The sequence below is a fragment of the Marmota monax genome, unplaced genomic scaffold (assembly GCF_021218885.2).
Source record: "Marmota monax isolate L192 unplaced genomic scaffold, Marmota_monax_Labrador192_F-V1.1 WCK01_AAM20220418_F8-fsc00001, whole genome shotgun sequence".
NCBI classification, from domain to species: Eukaryota; Metazoa; Chordata; class Mammalia; order Rodentia; family Sciuridae; genus Marmota; species Marmota monax.
In genome coordinates, this window is record NW_026693777.1 from 42604427 (window position 1) to 42623652 (window position 19226).

Here is a 19226-nt window from a genome sequence, read left to right on the forward strand (position 1 = left end):
CCTCCTTGAAGCCCCCGCCCTCACCCTGTGCCTCAGCACTTCCTGCTTAGGGCTTCCTTCTCTGTGCTGCTCAAAACCCAGAGGCAGGTCATGCGGTCTGGTCGCCTGGAGCCAGGACCTCTCAGTCCCAGAAGTTGTCCTTTGTCAAATTTGACCAAAGGACTAGAAAAAGAGCAATATGGTCGCCTGGAGAGGATGGTGTTGACCAGTCTTGGACTGAAGAGGGGGTGCAAAGAGTTCATAAGAGAAGTCCAGCAGGGGTCTTTCCCTAGAGGGTGGGATCACCCTGGGAGGTGGGCGGTGGGGATGGGGACTGGGTCCAGCTGTGATTCAGTGTTTTGAATAAGCAAAGTTAGCAAAACATTAAGCAAAATTAGCAGTACACCAAGCTCCTCTTTCTCAGTGCTTCCTCTCCATGAAAATGAGGGCCAGGTGAGGCAATCATGCCCTTCACACAAGACTCCTTGTGGGCCTTGTGAGGCCTGGAGCCTTCACTGACCAGCCACCAGCCACCATCTCACACAGCTTGGAGCAGCCCTTTGCTACAGCTTCCACTGAGCACTACTACCAGCTGTTCTTCCTCTGCTGCATAGCCAGGGGCCTGGGTGAGAGCCCCTGTGGCAGGATGGCTCCTCCAGACTGGAGAGGCTCTGCTCTGGGCCCTATTTAGGGTGCATGACTCTCTCACTGCCCCTGTCCCAGGGAGTTCAGTCCCAGCCCAGCTCAGCCCCAGCCCACTTCCTCTTGCCTAACCTACTCCTCTTATCACCCTATGGGTAGGCAAGGAGCTCTACCCATGACTTCCTTCCTCTCGGGCCTGGCTTTCTGCCCTAGGTCCCATCAGGGGTCTTAGTGCTACCTCTAACAATTATGAGACCCTTGCCCTGCCCAGGAACTGCCTCTGCAGGTCAGGACCAGCACAGAAGGGGCGGTGGGGGCTGGGGCAGAGGGAGGACACTTGAGTGAGAATAAGAACCAGAAAATCTCTTAGTACTAAGGGGATTCCTAACATGGGAATAATCCCTAGAAAAGCAATTGAGACCAGGGGGATGAAACCTGGAGCAAGGCCCAACTGAGCCTCCTGGAAAACAGGTTGGAAACTCCTGCAGGTGACAGTGCTCTAACCCTTCAAGGTCTCTCTTTACTTCCTCTTTCCAGTCTTGGGGGGCCCCTTAGGTTTCCCCACATGTTCTGATTCTCTCCCTGGGATCAGGTTCCTTCTCTGTTTGAATGAATTTTGCAAGGGAAATCCCTGCCTTTTCCCAAAGCCCCTGCACCTGTCACCTGCAGTGGATCTGGCCCCAGCACAAAGCCCCTCCCTCTTTGCCCTGCAGCCCTCAGCCTGCTCTTCTATCTGGAAAGACAGTCCCTCCCACTCCCTCAGGCTGGGGGAGTGAGGAACAACTACTCCCCTCATTTCAAACATTTCAGGATTCCTTACTCTGGTTCTTTCAATTTCAGGCCCTATCTTCACAGAAAAAGCCTCACAGGTCTTTACCCAGTCATGGTGCTGCCTGGACCATTCTTAAGACCCCACCTGTGACTTCCAAGGGGGGGGGGGTTGTCTTCTCCTGCCCATATCCTGATTTCCTGCAAAGCCAGACTTATGAGTGTGGGAAGTCCAGGCAGCAAGCAGAGCCAGCTCAGATGACATTTGTCAAAGAGGGCTTTTATCTTTTAAAAATACATTTAAGTCACCCAACTTGATGCACACCTGTAGTCCCAACTACTCAAGAGGTTGAAGCACTAGGATCACTTGAATTCAGGATTTTGAGGCTAGCTTAGGTAACATAGTGAGACTGTCTCAAAGAAGAACAAAAAACAAAAAAGATTCATGTGTGTTGACAAAGAAAAATATGTAAATAATAGTAGAGTAGGTATGGAGAAAATCAGGGAAGTCACATAAATACCGTTTAGGAAACTGGCTTTAGGTTCCTAGGCTAAGATGGGTGAAGGACTCACCAGGCAATGGCCCCCAGGGTGGGCAGTGGAAGGGCAAGGATGCCCCCTGCTGGGCACACTGGGGTGGCATGGGGAGGTGACTCCTGGGGAAAAGGGTGTGGGCTCAGGAAAGACAACTCTCAGGGAAGTTGATCTTCAGAGAAGTTGCTGGAAGATCTGTGTCATTTGTGATCCCCAGAGACACACATGCTGCAGCGCTTGGGAGCTTCGGGCCACAGAAGACCATAAGAACTTATATTCAACCGCTGCCTCCCAGGAACAGGTCCCAAGTTCTCCTTTTCACTTGTCAGTGTTGTGTGAAGACGCTGGGCTTTGGTTTCTCAACTTGTTCAACAGAGAAGTTTAGTTATAGAAATTGAACTCAGATCTCCAGGTACCTCGGTTACCAGCCAAACAAAGGAAGAGTCCCATTAGGTTGTTTTCCTCCTTGATACCACAATTGGTCTGAGGACAGTGGGATTCCAGAGCCTGCTGTGTGTGTGCCTAGGCCATGGCTAGCTTCTCTTTTGGGATTCAGATGGCTTAGTTGCTACATCCTCGGGTCTGTTTCCCAGCTACACTCACACTCTAAGGACCCAGCCATTACCAGCTGGTTTATCTTGTGATACTGAATCTTTCTACACCCTGTCTTTATCATCTGCAAAACGGAGTTAATAATGCCTCATGAGGGAGTTGAAAGGATTAAATAACATAAGAAATACAAAGTACTTAACAGTGCCTACACATTATTATTATTATTTTGAATATTTGTTTACTGATATATATTTTAAGGGGTACCAGGGATTGAACCCAGGGGCACTTAACCACCGAATCACATCCCCAGCTCTTTTTATTTTATTTATTTTTTTTTAATTTTGAGATATGGTCTTGCTAAATTGCTTAGGGCCTTGCTAAATAGCTAAGGCTGGCTTTGAACTTGCAATCCTCCTGTCTCAGCCTCCTGAGTCGCTGGGATTACAGATGTGCAGCACTGCACCCAGTTTGTTTATTCTATATTTATTAGCAGAAGAGGCGCAGTTTCTTATTACTTCTTCTTCAGTATATAGTCAGTCCTCCAAATCTGTAGATTTTGCATCTATGGATTCAACCAACCACAGATAAAAATAACATTGTGGAAAAAATTGCATCTGAACTAAACATGTACAGACTTGTTTTCCTTGTCATTATTCCCCAAACAATACAGTATAATGACTATTTAGGGCTGGGGATGTGGCTCAAGCGGTAGCGCGCTCGCCTGGCATGCGTGCGGCCCGGGTTCGATCCTCAGCACCACATACAAACAAAGATGTTATGTCTGCCAAATACTAAAAAATAAATATTAAAAAAATTCTCTCTCTCTCTACCTCTATCTCTCTCACTCTCTCTTTAAAAAAAATGACTATTTACATGGCACTTATGTTGTTTTAGGCCTCATCAGTAATCTAGAGATGATTTAAAGCACATGGGAGGATATGCCAGGTTATGTGCAAATATGTAAGGATCTTGGGCATCTCTGGATTTTGGTATCCAGAGTGGGGCCTGGAGCCAATACCCCACAGATACCAAGAGGCAATTATTTTTATATATTTATTTTTGTGGTGTGGGGGATCAAACCTAGGGCCTCATGAATGCTAGGCAAGTGCTCTACCACTGAGCTACATCCCCAGCCATGGGGCAACTTAATATATGCTGTTCTTTCTCCAAGTATCTTCACTGAATTGTTCTTTGATTTTGCTTTTCTCCTACCAGAAGTTGTATGGATCAGGGATTAGACTCCCCTTCCTATGGCAGGCTGTCAGGGATGCTCCCAGCTATAGACTTGAAGCCAACTGTCCCCAATCAGCATGAGGTCGTAAGCAGCTTCCCACTAGCTTCACACCATCTCAGCCTCCATAACTAAGGAAAGGATGGAGCTGGTCATTGGAATGTCCAGATGGGGATCCCAGTGCCCTCTGCAATGCTGAGAGCTGAGAGTGAGTACAGGCAGGGACAAGGCTGGGTAGCAGGCACAGTGGGCCTGATCCCTCAGGCAGGAGAGAACCCCACTAGGAGCACCCCTGGAACCATATGGAACTTCAAAGTGGAGAAGAATCAGTCCTGTGTTTATTTCCCTTGCAGTGCCATTTTGGATCCAAAATACCTGGAGGTGTAGCTGAGTGACCACTGAATACCATCCTCAAGATACCCAGACTGTAGTCTCAACTGGAGCTAAGGTTTACTGTGTGATCTTGGCAAAGTGCCTGTGCTCTCTGATCTGATAAACTTTTCATCAATTTCAAGATATCTTCTGGCTCTTAGTATCTCTCTCCAACCTGCAGGGCCAAGCTCGTCACCTTTTTTTTTTTTTTTTTAATATTTATTTATTTATTTATTTTAGTTCTCGGCAGACACAACATCTTTTGTTTGTATGTGGTGCTGAGGATCGAACCCGGGCCGCACGCATGCCAGGCGAGTGTGCTACCGCTTGAGCCACATCCCCAGCCCCAAAGCTCGTCACCTTTATTTCCTTCCTTTCCTTTGAAAGATAACCAACATAGAGATGAGAGTTGTAGAGGCAGGAAGGGCATGAGACCTAACCCAGCATGGTGTTCTTGGACACAATCATTTATCTTTTCTGCCTGTGTTTATCCATCTGTGAAATGGACCATTTCCATTTCATGTTGGAAATGAATTAGATGATGCCCTTCTCAAGGTGGGCACAGTTCATAGCACATAGGAAATGTCCTCAGTATTGATCAACTGCTTCTGTCCTTATTCCTGTCTTGGTCCACCTTTCCATCTGGACCTGGGCAAAGCCTCAGAGGACAAGCCCCTTGACTTTGTGTATAACAGGAAGCCAATGAGGACAGGAATAGGTCAGGAGATAGACTCAAGACCAAAAGTAGCAACAGCCCAAACCTCCTAAGTAAAGTGAAAGAGTTTCACTGAGAGATCTGGGCTTGGCTCCAAGGCACCGACTGTACAAGGACAGGGTGGAGAAGTGGCGGCTTAGCGAAAGCATGTGTGAATAAAACTGAGGGTTTTTGCTGACAGCCAGCTCCATCTGAGTCAAATGACAAAGCTGCCAATAAAAGCAGACAGACTCCGAGGTTGCTGGATTGAAGTGAATACCAAGCTAGTGATTCTTCATCTTAATATCACTTCATAATCACCTGCAAAGCTCAGTAACACTGCTTATGCCTTGCTGCTCCTGAACCCTCCAAACTGGGATTTGGAATGAGGGTGGGAAAAGGGAAAGAAGAATTCTTAGTCTGGATTTCTATAGATCTTCACCCCAGGTGCCAGGTGCAGCCAGCCCTCTAGAACCAAGGAAAACTCAGTCCCATTTTCATTCTCAGCCTGCAGACCACACCTGAAAGTTCTGTTTAGGTTGCCTTACTTCAGTAAGCACATAAACTGGAGGATATTTGATGGACAACAGCCAGGATTCAGGATGTACATAACATTCTACTGGACCAGAGGAGTGTACCAGAGCATAGAAAGAAGACAAAGGTGGCCAGGAGATCACCTTCAGAGGATGAGACCTGTTCTCTGGGTCCCAAAGATTAGAATCTTAGATGACTTAGGTTTCTCAAGGAACATCTTGAGACAGAGATTTGCTTGCAGGAAGTTTCTGGGGAAATGCTTTCAGAGAAAACACATCTGAGGTAGGGAAAGTCAGGGTTGAACAGAGGAAGAAATTGATCAAGCTTAAGGTCACACACACAACACCTCCACAGGGAGCTACAGGGTTGGGATGACCCTTCAGAAGTAGCTCCAACTAAGGAAAAGGGGCTGGACCTTTGAATGCCACATTGATCAGGCAGACTACCCCTAGCAAAGTTCATGAAGTCAGGCAAGGCAGTTCCCTTTGGCAGTTGAAGGAAATGCCCAGCAAGAGAATCCTGGAAACTTGGGGGAAAGTTCCTTAGTTCTAAAGGCAGGACAAGTATCTATCTATGCGCCCCTTTGCATAGCTTGGGCCTATCGGTTCATAGAGTGACTTTACTCTACCTGAGAATAGCTCCTCAAGAATGCTGATAGTCTTTCTCTGGGAAACTTAAGAATTAAGTAGAATGAACCATAGTGCATACTGCTGCAGCCAGCTTTCATGTCACGATAGATATTCATCATTCCCTTTCTCTGTTATCCATTCTAAATTTTCTTGAAAGGTTTTTTGTTTTGTTTTTTTGGTGCTGGGTATTGAACCTAGGGCCTTGGGCTTGTGAGACAAACACTCTACCAACTGAGCTATACCCCCAGCCCTACATTTTCTTTACTTTCAACTAGTCCCTCTGCTGATCTAAGGGACTCACTTGGTAGGGCCACTTATCTCCTAATCCCCATGCCCTTTCAAACTATACTGCAGAATGTGTCCATTTTCCATCAAAATTGCACAAGTGTACATGGAGAGAGACCCCAGTGGACACCCTGGGTGCCAAACATAGTCTTTCCTGACCCTATTATGTAATAGCAGCCCTGTCTCTTCCAAAGAACCAGGATCAATTACCCCTGTCAGGAAGTTTTTCCTTTTCTTGCATGCTGGTCTCTTGGCACAAGGAGTCTGAGGAACAGAAAGCAGCCATACCTCAATTTTTAAAAATTTATTCTTTTTATATGTGACAGTAGAATATAGTTTGACATATCGTACATCCATGGTGTATAACTTACCAATTGTGTGGTTGTACATGATACGGAGTTACACTGGTTGTGTATTCACATATGAACATAGGAAAGTTATGTCCAATTCATTCTACTGTCTTTCCCATTCCCATCACCCCATGAGGTTCTTGTTGGGTGTGGTGGTGCATGTCTAAAAGCCATTTGGGAAGTTGAGACAAGAGGAATGCAAGTTTGAGCCTAGCCTGGACAACTTATCAGTTGTCTCAAAATAAATGTTTTTTTTAAAAAAAAAAAAAAGAACTGAGGGTATAGCTCAGTGGTAGAGTGCCCTTGGATTAAATCATCCCTAGTACTCCCTCCACCACACAGATTATTGCACCTGTGCTACTCATCCTTACTTGAACTGGTATATACTATGGCTATGATCTTTTCTTTTCTATTCAAAGGTCACTCTATGGGGGCTTAAAGAGTGTTTGACTCACTGACATGGGATCTCACATAACAATGCATAAGACTAAGAGTTTGGGGCTGGGGCTGAAGTTCAGTGGCAAAGTGCTTGCCTAGCATGTGTGAGGCACTGGGTTCCATCCTTAGCACCACATAAAATAAACAAAATAAAGGCATGCTGTCCATCTGCACCTACAAAAAAAAAAAAAAAAAGACTAAGAGTCTTACTTTATAGCAAAGAGTAGGTGTATGTATGATCAGGATCTTCAGGGCCTACTGTGTACTTGACCACCAAAAGCCACAGCTGAATGGAGCTGTAATAGAACAGCCTTTCAGGGGTGCAGCTGAAGCAACTTTCAGAGATGATGTGATAACAGGCTCCAGGATGAAGTATGCATCCTAATTAATTATTATATGATGTTGTGTCCCAACATGTGGAATACTGAGGTCCAGGAAACCAGAGGTGGAAATAGAAAGGACTTCACTTACCATCACTGCCTGCGTTTCTATAGTTCCAGGCCCTCTAGGTTCAGAGAGTCTGATTCTCAGAAGGAACACTTCCACCAGGGAGCAGAACAAGAACCTCATAGTCTGTGTGCTATTTTTTAAATTTTATAACATATACATTTTTATAAAAACATGTTCTGTTAACATGTAATGAGATTATCATTTTAAATGGATTAATATTTTACAAATTTCTCTCTTATTTTGAATATGGAAAGTATTGATAGGTATAATCCCCCTAAACAAAACTCATTGTAGACCTCAATTTTTGTTTGTTTTTTAGATGGGGTCTTGCTGGCTTGCTCAGGCTAGTCTCAAACTCCAGGGCTGATGTGATACTTCCATCTCAATCTCCCAAGTTGTCTGGGACCACAGAGGTGCAACTTCATGACTGGTTCTGGAGACTTCAATTTTTTTCCACCAAATGAAGACAAATAGTAACTACCTGATAAATTGCTATGAGACCATGAAACAATTTTTTTAATTGTTGATACACCTTTATTTTATTTATTTATTCATATGTGTTGCCTCACACATGCTCTAACACTAAGCCACAACCCCAGCCCGAGACCTCAATTTTTTTTTTTTTTTTTTTTTTTTTTTTTCAGGAACAAATGACCTTTTATTTCATATAGAGATATACAGGCAATTGTGTGTAGTAACAATCTGATGGGCAGTTCAAATTCTTGGGAGGAAGTAAATTCATGGTAAATGTCATGATGGTTGGTCAAAGAGAAGGTCAAAGAAAAAGTGAGATGAGACAGGGAATGCTACCGCTAAAAAAATAAAAATGCTACATGGTGAGACCTCAATTTTTAAGAGTGTAAAGTGATCCTAAAAGCAAGATGTTTGAGAAACCAGGTTATAGGTTGAGCAATACCATTACCAGCTGCCCATAGAGCTTGCTCCAGAGATGCTAGGCTATTAGTCATCTCCATAGTTCTACCATTCAAGACCCCCCAAAGCCACTCCAACTTGCTGCTCATTACAATAGCTATGTAAACATCCAGCTTCTATTATTTCATGGTCCTATCATTCCCACTGCTATCAGGAAGCCAGTTCTGAAAGGGCTTCTTACTGGCCCACAGAGGACAGTCCAAGGAGCTGCTTAGTGATTCTGGTATCCCTCTCATAGTCATTCCTTGTTGCTTGATACCATAGTATTCACTGGGCTCTCCTGCAGGACTTAAGTGATTTCTCACTGTACACAGAATACCCACCATAGCATGACTGCTCTCTGAGCTTTCCAAGCTCTTCTTCTACCTTCTGTCATCATGTTTCTGGCATTTCCACTGCACTTTGGTAGGCCATTGCCTTTCTCCTGTCTCCAAGGATCCTTATCAGGGTATTAAATCCTGCCTCACAGGAGTGTTCTCTCATAGAAGAAAAGTCTCCCTAACTCAACTTAATGTTCAGCCCACACTCTGCATCCTCTCCTGGCTCCTGCTACTCCATGTTAGCTACTTTAGGACATAGCCTTTTTCATTCCCAGCAGGACCCTGCACATTTCCAGTAGGGTTTTGTTATAATTTGGCTCTATTTATTAGTCTTAGAAATCAAGAGAAAAAGACAAATCCTTTGATGCTTAAGGGAAAGTTCCAGGGACAGTCTCAGCTATGAGCCATCAGTAGCTGACACTGCTGGCAGCTGGGGAAATGAGTGTCTCCATGCTGAGGGTAACCTAGGTGGTGGTACCCCATAACATCCACTACAGAGACAAAGTTCAGCTGTGCTTATGAGACAGAGTAGAGCAGGGATCAAAAACCTAATGCCCTAGAATTAGAAAGACTTAAATTTTCTGTAATCTTGGGTAAGTTCCTAAGCCTTTTTGAAAAAGTTTCTTCTACCAAATGAAGACAAATAGTAACTACCTGATAACTTGCTATGAGACCATGAAACAAGGAATGCAGGTCTTGATATAGTGCCTAGCACATTCTAAGGGATGGTTCTTGTTGCTGTTGTAATTGGTCAGAACTTTCCAAGGCCTGAAACAGTTGCCTCAGGGAGCAGACAACAAGGTACACCATCATAGATGGTCATTTAGCCAATTCTGGAGGGTGCTCTATGGGGATATTGTGGATAAGACTCTAGGGTCCGTGTGGGTAGTCACAAAAATGGCCTTTTGGGCCCAGTCTGTCCCCAAGTTGCCTTGATTCTCTTGATTTGTGCCTATCCTTCATGGGGGAGAGGCACTTAGAGAAGCATATTCACTTTCAGTCCACTAGGGGGCCATTTAGTTGCTTGCAACAGGAATCCACTAATGGTTTCTTAATGGCTCAGGCACCAGGGAGATCAGGCTCAATTATATCTGAAAGCATTCTGAGTTCCAAGGGTAAAAGACACTATGTAAATCCAGATAATAAATAGGGCTTATTGATGACATGTTAAAGAATCTGGCACTGTTTAGTTTGGAGAAGAATAGGGTAAGAGGAATTGAATAAGAGCTTCAAGTATATTATTCTTTAGTATAGTAGAGTTACATGCTGTTTTCTTACTCTGCTGGGAACCAAGCAAGAAAAATGAAGTTTAATTTGTACCCAAAATATGGTGAAGCAATATGGAGTGTATTCCAGAAAGGGGATCAAAGGAAACTTTGTATTGACTATTCCTGGAATCTTTAAAAATAATTCACCTTGGGATAGTTGTATGATCCGTTCTGCCAGGAAAGCCAGAGATCAGGGGGAAACAAGAGAGGACAACTTTCAGAGATAATTAATGGATTTTAACTTAGGAATTTTTAATTGCACAGGCTGCCTTCAAGACCACCTTAGGCTGACCTGGGAGCAGGTTGGGAAAGGAGTGGGTTATTTCCTCCCCATCAGCCCACAGAAGGCAATAAGCACTTCTAGTTCCCATTGGCCTTGAAATTTCTTAGAAAGTAAAAAGAAAGGTTTTTCCTTGAAATAGCACCCAGCTGTCCATTGCTAGTGGTAGAACTACCCTCCATTAGCACTCACCAAGTAGCCCAGATAGAGGCTCAGTTCACCAGCACACTCAACTCTGGTAGCTGTTTGACTTCTGTGGGAGGAGGTGGTAGGGCAGTAATAATAGAGAGAAACTCAGGGGTCTGGAAGTCAAAGGTTCCTGGAGAGGATGGGAAGTGGGAAGGAAAGAGGGGACCCCGCAAGGTCAGAAATCAGGTCAGACTCTCACTTGCAGGGGCTATAGTGAGGGTTCTCTACAGACCCCCTTCAGGACCACAGTCCTTTTTCACATACACACTCTCACAGGCACAGTCTCCTTCATATATTCAGATATCCAGGAGGCAGTCCATACAGCCAGTTCTGGGAACACAGGAAATAGGATTCAAGAAGGAGGGAACCTGAAATTCTAGAAAGTCTCACAGAGAGGGAACAAGGATGGGGAAGGAAAACACACAAGCAGGTGGAAGGATAGAGGGAAGCACAAAGAAAGTGGCTAATGAGAGTCCCAACTTGGAGAAGGGTTGTCAGCACTCAAGGGGTCCAAAGAACAAGCACGAACCCCACTGCCTGGTCCCTGGCCTGGAGCCAGGGAAGACAAATCTCACATTGGAAGGGGACAAGGAAAAGGGAGGACAACCACCCAGGCTCTGAGGCCAAAAGAGGATTACGGAGGGGAAAATCTGGAAGCCACACTCCATCAGTTCAGTGAAGCCCCTTGGGTTCAAATCAAGTCTGGAAGTCTAAAACCCAAAAAGCAGGACTTGGGACTTGTAGTGAACTTCAAGACTAGGGTGGCAGGAGAATCTGGAAAACAAACTCAGTCCTGGAGGCCTGGGGAAGTCTGGGCAACTTGGCTTGAGGCATCTGAGAGGACAGGGAATTGGGAAGATGCCAACAGGATCCCCAAGACCAGTCTGACCCTAGGAGAAGGAACGCGACCAGAGGTGGCCTCAGTGAACGCTCCAGGTTCCTTGGCTGCCTATCCCAGGCGTGAATCCTGCTCTTTAGGTGTGAAGGGGCCTGGGAAAACAGTTCGGAGATACGTGGAGCCATGCGCGAGCAGAGAGCACGAAAGTGGTATGACCCGCGCGTCGCAGGAATAAACTGAGGCCTGGGGTCCCGAAACCCGGGCAGCTATTCCACCTGTCACTTCGGAGCCTGGGGCGGAGCGGGGAGGTGCTAGAGTTGACAGTTCAGCGCTCCGACCGCCCCTCCCCGCCCCTCTTCCAGTCCCTCACTCCGCCCCAAACAGCGTCGTTCCCCTTTTAAAGAGGCGCTACGGTCTTGGGTCCTCCTAGCACCAGCCCGCGCGGGGCGGCCGCGACATCGCTGCTTTAAGAACCAGCCTCCCTTAATTCTCTCTTAACTGGGCGTCCAGGCGGGGGGGGGGGGGGATCGTTGCGCCCGACCGCAGCCCGCCTCCCTGCGCAGCGTTTCCGGACCCCAGCGTCGCCCTTTTAAGAGGCAGCCCCCAGCAGCGCTCTCCCCCGCCCCTGTTGCCGGCGCGCGAGGCGGGGGAGCCGGGTTGGAGCCGAGCGCGCTGTCCGCGCGGCCACTGGAGACCGGGCGGCCGGCGGCCGGGCAGGCGGTGGTGGCGGAGCGCGCGGCGGCGGCGGATGGGGACGCGGAGCCTTGCGGTTGTGGCGGCTGTGGCTGTGGCGGCGGCGGGGAAGCAGCTGACGGGCCGGCGGCGGCGGCGGCGCTGGCGGCGGTGACTGGCCCAGGCCCCGGCGGCGGCTGCAGCGACGCGGTGGCGGGCTGCGGGCGGGCGGCGTGAGGAGCGGCGGCGGAGCGCGGAGCCGCCGGGAACCGAGGGCGCCGGGCCGCCCCCTGTCCAGTCCTCGCAGGCCGCCAGGCCCCCTCCAGCCGGGGCCGTGGAGCACCGGGGCAAAGGCCGGGGCCCCCCCATGAAGGAGCGCGACGCGGCCCCGGCCGAGCGGGGCAAGCCGGCCACCTACACCGGGGACAAGAAGGCGAAGATGGCGGCCAAGACCAACAAGAAGTGGGTCCGGCTCGCCACCGTGTTCGCCTACGTGCTCTCCGTGTCGCTGGCCGCCATCGTGCTCGCCGTCTACTACAGCCTCATCTGGCAGCCGGTGGGCGCCGGGACCTCGGGGGGAGCAGCCGGCCAGCCTCCGGGCGGCTCCAACGCCACCGGCCCGTCCGGGAGTTCGGGGGCGGCGGCCGCAGGGCCCAACAATACCAGGTCGTCCCGCCGCGAGGCGCCGCGCGACGCGCCCCCGCTGCAGGCGGCGCGGCTCGCACCCCCGGACCCCACTGCTGACAGACCCCTGGCCCGGCCGCTCGAGCGGCCGCGGGGGCCTGACGAGGATGAGGAGGAATCTGCAGCAGCGGCCGGGAGTCGTTGAACCTCTCAGCGCCGGGGGCGGTGGGGAACCATCCTTCCCAAGCCCAGAGGCTGGACTTTGCAGCAGGTCAGGGCGGAGAGCCCTCGGGAGTGACCCCTACGGGAGCGAACGCCCCCCTTCATCCAGATGATCTCCTGCTCGCCTCGGGAATGGGTGGCCCGCAGCCAATGGACCACGATTTGCCGATTCGCCGGGACTCGGGGTTTGATCTTCCCAGGACCCCGTGCTGCGCCAGGGCCCTGAGCCATAAGGGGGATGGGGGAGGGTGGGGAGATCCTAGTACTGAACCCTTCTGCGCCGCTAGCTCTGGTGTATCCTACATGCAGGGTTACTCGGGCTTCCCCACACCCCTAGAAGGAGGGAGCTGTAGGGGCTCTTTTTTGATAAGCCGAAGCTCTCAAAAGGGAAGAGGGCACCAAAAGTAGTGGAGCTCAGGTACGTCAACCTAGTTGCAGTGGCCAGACATGCATTTAATTTATAGATCCCTGTACATAGTTGTTGACATATGCACTAGAAACTATAATCACATAGAATTCTATGTATCCTCCCACACCCTGGGTAGCTACTGACTGATGGGGTCCTGCAAGGGCTATTTGCTGGCCCCCAAAGTGCACCTAGCCAGAAAGGCACAAATAGCTTTTTTCATCACCCACTCTTTCCTTGTTGCCCTCCTATTTCAGAAAGATAGGTTTATGGCGTTCTTACACAAGAGTATAATCATTCTTAGACCGTTGACATGACAAAAAAACCTTAGAAGTGGAAGCAGTTTAGGGAGGGTGAAGAATGTACTGATCCCCTCCTCTTCCCACCCTAGTGCCCCCACCAAAGTGGCTTCCTGTTGCAGCTCTGAGTATCTGGATGTGTGCCAGAGACAATGGAAGGGAAAGAGCAGTGCCATTGTGCTTTAATCCTGAACTTCCCCTCCCCTTCTTTTTGAAAGAACAAGTTGTTGTAAGTAGAATGTCAGGAGTTTTATTTAATTATTTTTTTTTTTTCCTGCTCCTCAAGATCTTGTCTTGTTCACCTTTGCCTTCCCTCTTTCCTGAGCCTATAGCAACAGAGCTGCTCCAAAGTTGGGACAAAATCTTGTAAAACCAGAGCTTTGATCATGTTCTCTGGTTTTGAGTTAGACTGCAGAATCAGAAAGGTAGGCTTCAAACTCAGGATTGTGCTTACTTACTGTGTTTAAGGATTGTGTTTTGATAGCCAGCTAAGAGACCAGCTATGGGAAGGTTGAATTAGTTTACCTTTCCTGATAAGCCCCATTTAAATGCAGCCTATAATTTTATAGAGGAGGTGACAAACATCCAGAGAAATGACACATGTATAGCTCTGGGGCAGCAAGAATTATACTTCCTCAATTTGGATTCCGTTTCCTTCTGCCACTTGCTTTTAGGCAATTGAGAGTGGGTAGTGACAAGATATCAAACCCCTTAGCGTTTCCTTTTTGGGAAATGAGGCACTTTAGAAAAGAAAACTTATCCACCTGAGTCCTGAAACAGTTTGTCTTTCCATTTTTCTGGCCTACACTCTAGTTAGCGCTGATCCAAGTTTACAGGACAATAGCCTTGCTTTAAGCCATGTCCTGTTGTGGGCAAGAAAATAGCAACTGAGCTGTTGCAGCCTACTGGCAGGCTGGTAACTCCCTGCTGGTAACAGCCTGGGCTTAGAGGAGGTTTCTTAGCAGCCAACTAAGACTTCAGTCATTAGGAAGCCTATGAGGCTTTTTTAAATTTTTGGTGAGAGACTGGGGTAAGAAACATAAAATGCCACTTTATAACTTCAATAATAGCCTGTAATTTATATTTACTGTGTGAATTTTTAGTCCTATATTTTAATAATTTGTAAATTGATCTCTTATTCCCAAGAACCTTTTGGACTCTCAGAAGAACATCTGGAGGCTAGTCCCCTGTCCCCCTAACCCTGCTTTCTGGACTGTTTAAATTCACTTTGGGATGGATCAGAGAGTCCAGTGAGACCACTCGTGGGTCCAGCTGGCCTCCTGACTCTTTAAAGCCTTCACTGGAATTGGGACATTTGCTCCAGCCCTAGCTGTGAACATGACCAGAGACGTTATTTATAATTCAGCCATTCAAAATATACCTGTACTCAAAAAGTCCTGTATATTTTTTAAAAGTTTTATTTTTCAGGTGAACAAAAATACATTCTAAGAACTCTGCCTAAGCCTGTGTAAATCGATCATTTTTCTTATCGACTTTGTGGGAAAGAGCGGAGGTGATCTGAGATGTGGCAGATGAGTGGTGATAAATAGGTTTAGGATAGGAGAAAAAAGCAATTGTCTTGCTGTGCTCAATGCCCAATGGCTTGACCGAATTGATTCATGAAGGGTGGCAGAATCCATCTTAGTCAAGAAGCAATCATGGGGTCAGAAGAACAGTGGTATCTAGCTCAACCACCTTTTGTTAACCTTAAAAAGGATGAAAAGATTTTTCTTTAAAAGGACTCTGAGCTGATGCCTATCTGACCAAGCTAAAGGACCAGTAAGCATGGATATTAAAATTTATTGCAAACATTTTTTTGGACACAGTACTGAGATGAGGATAAGCTGCCTGATGGCATCACTGTTCTCACTGGTAAACCTCTAGCCCCTAGGTAACTCAGGCAGGAAGTGTTAACACTAGGAAAGACAAACTGATGCTGCTTCACTACTTGGTCAGAGCTTTGTCTACCGCTGAGCCCAGTGGCTGAGAGGTATAGGTTGCTTCAAAGGTAAGAATTTCCTCCCCTTAAAAGCAAACAAAAAAGACATGTGGGTGAAAAGCACAAATATAAGGGATTAGTTATGCTGCAAAATACATGGTAAGCAATTGAGCTCAGCTCATTATTAGACAATGCTACCCAGTACAAATCCGGAGTGAGAAGCCAGTGTTGGTGGGGCCCCCTGAGGCCTGTACTTCACCAGAGCTGTTGGGGGGTAGCCACTGTGCTTTTACATCACCTTGTAGTCTGCAGGGAGGCATGGAAAAGTCCGCCCTTCCTTTATTTCCCTCTTCAGCCTACACAATGGCTTTCTGTGAGAGGGCTTGGTAAGGCAGAGCAGAAGGGGAGTGAAAGAGTTTCCAGGCTCTTTTGAGTCAGCCCCTCCTTTCTGCAGATGGTGACATGTGGTTTCTGCAGCTGCACATGGCTTCACACATTGGGCACAGAGAGCAGTAGGTACAGCAGGAGTCTACTGACAGATTAGGACAGGGCCTGGTTGGCTGGGAGCAGTGGTCAGAACAGCTTTTGTTTTGCAAGAGTTAGAAATGAGCTACAAAATCGTTCATTAGGTTTTAAGCCAAGGAAAGATCTGTGCAAACGGGGTTATTTTCCTTCTATTCCTTTGCACTAGTGCTACTAGGACCATTTCTAGGTATTTGCTTATGTGCACTTATTTCCTGGCAGCCTAAATTTGAAAGAAGAGAGAATCCTTTTTTGAAAAGGAAGTTCTAGAAGGTATAGGGTCAAAGAACCCTTTGGGCAGATCTTGTGAGAGTACCTTTTTTTCCTCTATCAATATTCAGGTGCAAAAAAAGTTTCTCTGAAGTGTTAAGTATAAGAAATATTTGTTTTCCTAGTAGCTGAAGATTTCTACATGGTATGAGACCATGGTTTTGAAAGATTTTTTGTCTACCTTGTTTTTCAGTTTTCACTGGGGAATTCTAAGTGTATTTTTTAGTTGAGTATTTATATCCTGTTTTGAAATGCTGAATGCAGAGCATCTACTTGTTCCTACATGTTTCTTTAAGGAGAACTAAAAGGTCAGGTCCCAAGTTTTAGGGCTACCACAGCTATTTAAAAGGGTAATAATTGTCCTCCCCTTCCTGTCTACAGAGAATGGAGATATTTCTGGAATTGCAATTCAGTAACAAAAGGGCCACAGTTGTACATTTTTTTTTCCTCCTCCCTTGGTGGAAGAAGGAACTATAATGGCTTTGCTCCTTTATTATTACTAGTACTTAGTTCCAAGCACAAAACAGTAGGTACTCAGAGTTTATTGAACACCTGGTTGATCACTCTATTGGATGGTATTGGCCCTAAGGTCATTGTGGCATCCCTGGCATAATCCACTTGGGTATGTGTAACCAACCACAGCCCTGGTGCAAGAGGACCCCTGCAAATTTTAGCCTCACTGACCTCTCTGGCCTCAGTTTATTTTCAAGTCAATGGACTCAGGCTTGGGTTTCCTATACTATCCTGGTGCCAGAAGTCTACTGCTATATTCTATGTGGTGCTTAATGGACACAATATAGGCTATGTGACCTATTCATTGTTTCCTCTGTCCCAGCCCTAATGATGAGTTCTAAAAATAGCTGCTCTGTTAACAGTTTTTTGTTTGTTTGTTTGGGGTCACATCTGTTTCACTACATAGCCTGTGGTTTAAGGTTGCCAGAAAGCCTATGTTGTGCTTTTTGTTCCCTCCATAGCTAATTAAACAGAAGCTTCCCTTTGCCACATACCCAGACTCTACAAGGCTGTCCATTCTCTGTCAGAAATAGTCCTGGCTCCATGTGGTACACTGTGCATGTCAACCCCCTCTGGTCAGTGAGGAACACTCTACCCAAGCCAGATTTCCTATGCCTCATTCAGTTCTAAAAATGTTGGTTAAGGTACAAGATAGGTCAAGAAAATTACCATACAGTTTATAATCATGTTCACAAGTGTCTTCCCTTGCTAAACTGTCCTGTTTTCTTAATTTAATCTGTTTTTGCAATAGTTTTCAGTTAAATAACAATAAGATTCCAACTAATATCTATCTTAAGAGAGATTTTCATAAACCACTATTATCAAAACAAGAACTATTTATTAGTTTATACATTTGCCAAGTCAGCCACAAAAGTCCTGAAAAGAAAAAAAAATTGGGGCTCAATAAAAGCAATCGTGTTAATCACCAAGGATTTCCTTTTATTTTTATTTATTTTTTTTTTTTCAGGAAGGATTTCCTTTTAAATTTACCTTTCTCTGCTCCCTCAATGTTCATATTGATTAGTTAATGTCTCTCTGACTTGTGACCTGGAGGCCACCAGCCCTCTAAGCTCACTGCTGGTGTCCTGAGCAGTGTTTAGTCAGAGTAGCCAATCTCTTGAGCAGGCAGCTCATGGCATCACTAGGACCTGAGTGGGGAAGCAGTGTGTTCTTGGATGGGACCCCTGAACTGCAAGATAGGAAACCTGGGGACTCAACAGTGGCATTTGTCAAGACCCCTTGACTTCTCTTTTCTGCCAGCCAAAGGGAACCTCATGAGAGCAAAAGGAAGTCAGAAATGTAAAAGGGCTTTGACATCTTGGAATAAAAAAATAGTGTATACACATGATGTAATAGTTTTCAAAGGAATGTCTGGCCCTCTGGGCAGAGGAAAATTGATGCATGGAAATAAATATGAAGGGGTATGTAGTAAACATGACACCAGTGCTGAGACCAACAACATCACCTGAGAACTTGGTAGAACCATGACACCTCAGGTCCTATCCCAGACTAACTGAATGAGCAACTCAGGAAGTAGATCCCAGCCTTCTGGTGTTTTGGATTTTATTTGTTTTGGTACTAGAGATTGAAGCCAGGGGCACTTTACCACTGAGCTGCATCCCCAACCCTTTAGATATTTTTCATTTTCAGGCAGGGTCTCACTTTTTACCCTGGCTGGTCTCAAACTTGTGATCCTCCTGCCTCAGCCTTCCAAGTCACTGGGATTATAGATATGTGCCACACTGCACCTGGCCAGTCTTCTGTTTTAAGCAGCCTTCCAGGTGTTTCTGATGCACACTGAAGTTGGAGAACTGCTAGCCCAGTCTTTTCCTCTGAGTCTGTAGCTTAGGGTTAGGATATTTCTATTTTGACAGCTGTTCATCAGTGTGACTTATGACCTTTTGCTTTGTTGAAGCCAGTTGCCCTGCTGGGGGAAGAGGAAATATTGTGTCCCTGGAGTTTGTAAGGAAAGGGAAAAGAGCCTACACTTTCCATTATTTTTTGACAGTTGCAGGAGAACTTGCCCTGGAGAGCTTGTTAAGAAGGAGGCAGAGTCCTCCTCCCTCTCCCTCAAAGGTACTGATGTGTTTGCCTCACCTCCTGCTCTGGGGCCTGCCGCTTTTTGAGCCAGTCCTTAAAAGGAGCAGTGGGTGCCACATTTGTCCTTTCTGTGCCAGGTCTGTGCTATTTCACTTCCCTGGCGTCAAGTGGATGCTTAATGAGAGCTGTGACGTAGGCCGAGCAGACTTGTTGAGAGAAAGCAGCTTCGCCCCATGCTTTCTGCTGGCTCCTCTCATTGCCTTTCCCAGCCCTGAGTTCACCCCTGCAGGGAGGAGTGGTCATCCATCAGCCTTTCCTCATAAACCCTGATAACTAACCCTGGTGCAGAAAGAGATGCTGGCAGAATCTGTAGACACTGATAAATTACATAAGAGACAGAAGTAAATGGTGTCTTTAGTTTTTCCTATTACCT

The 19226-nt window shown here is 46.7% G+C and overlaps 1 protein-coding gene across 1 annotated transcript; it reads left to right on the forward strand.

Annotated features, from left to right (window-relative positions):
* The first annotated feature begins 11840 nt into the window (after positions 1-11840).
* Positions 11841-14971, forward strand: Inafm2 (InaF motif containing 2). Its single transcript, XM_046461164.2, has one exon. It carries the CDS (start codon positions 12326-12328, stop codon positions 12785-12787), a length of 462 nt encoding a protein of 153 aa, XP_046317120.1. The 5' UTR covers positions 11841-12325; the 3' UTR covers positions 12788-14971.
* The last annotated feature ends 4255 nt before the right edge of the window (positions 14972-19226 follow it).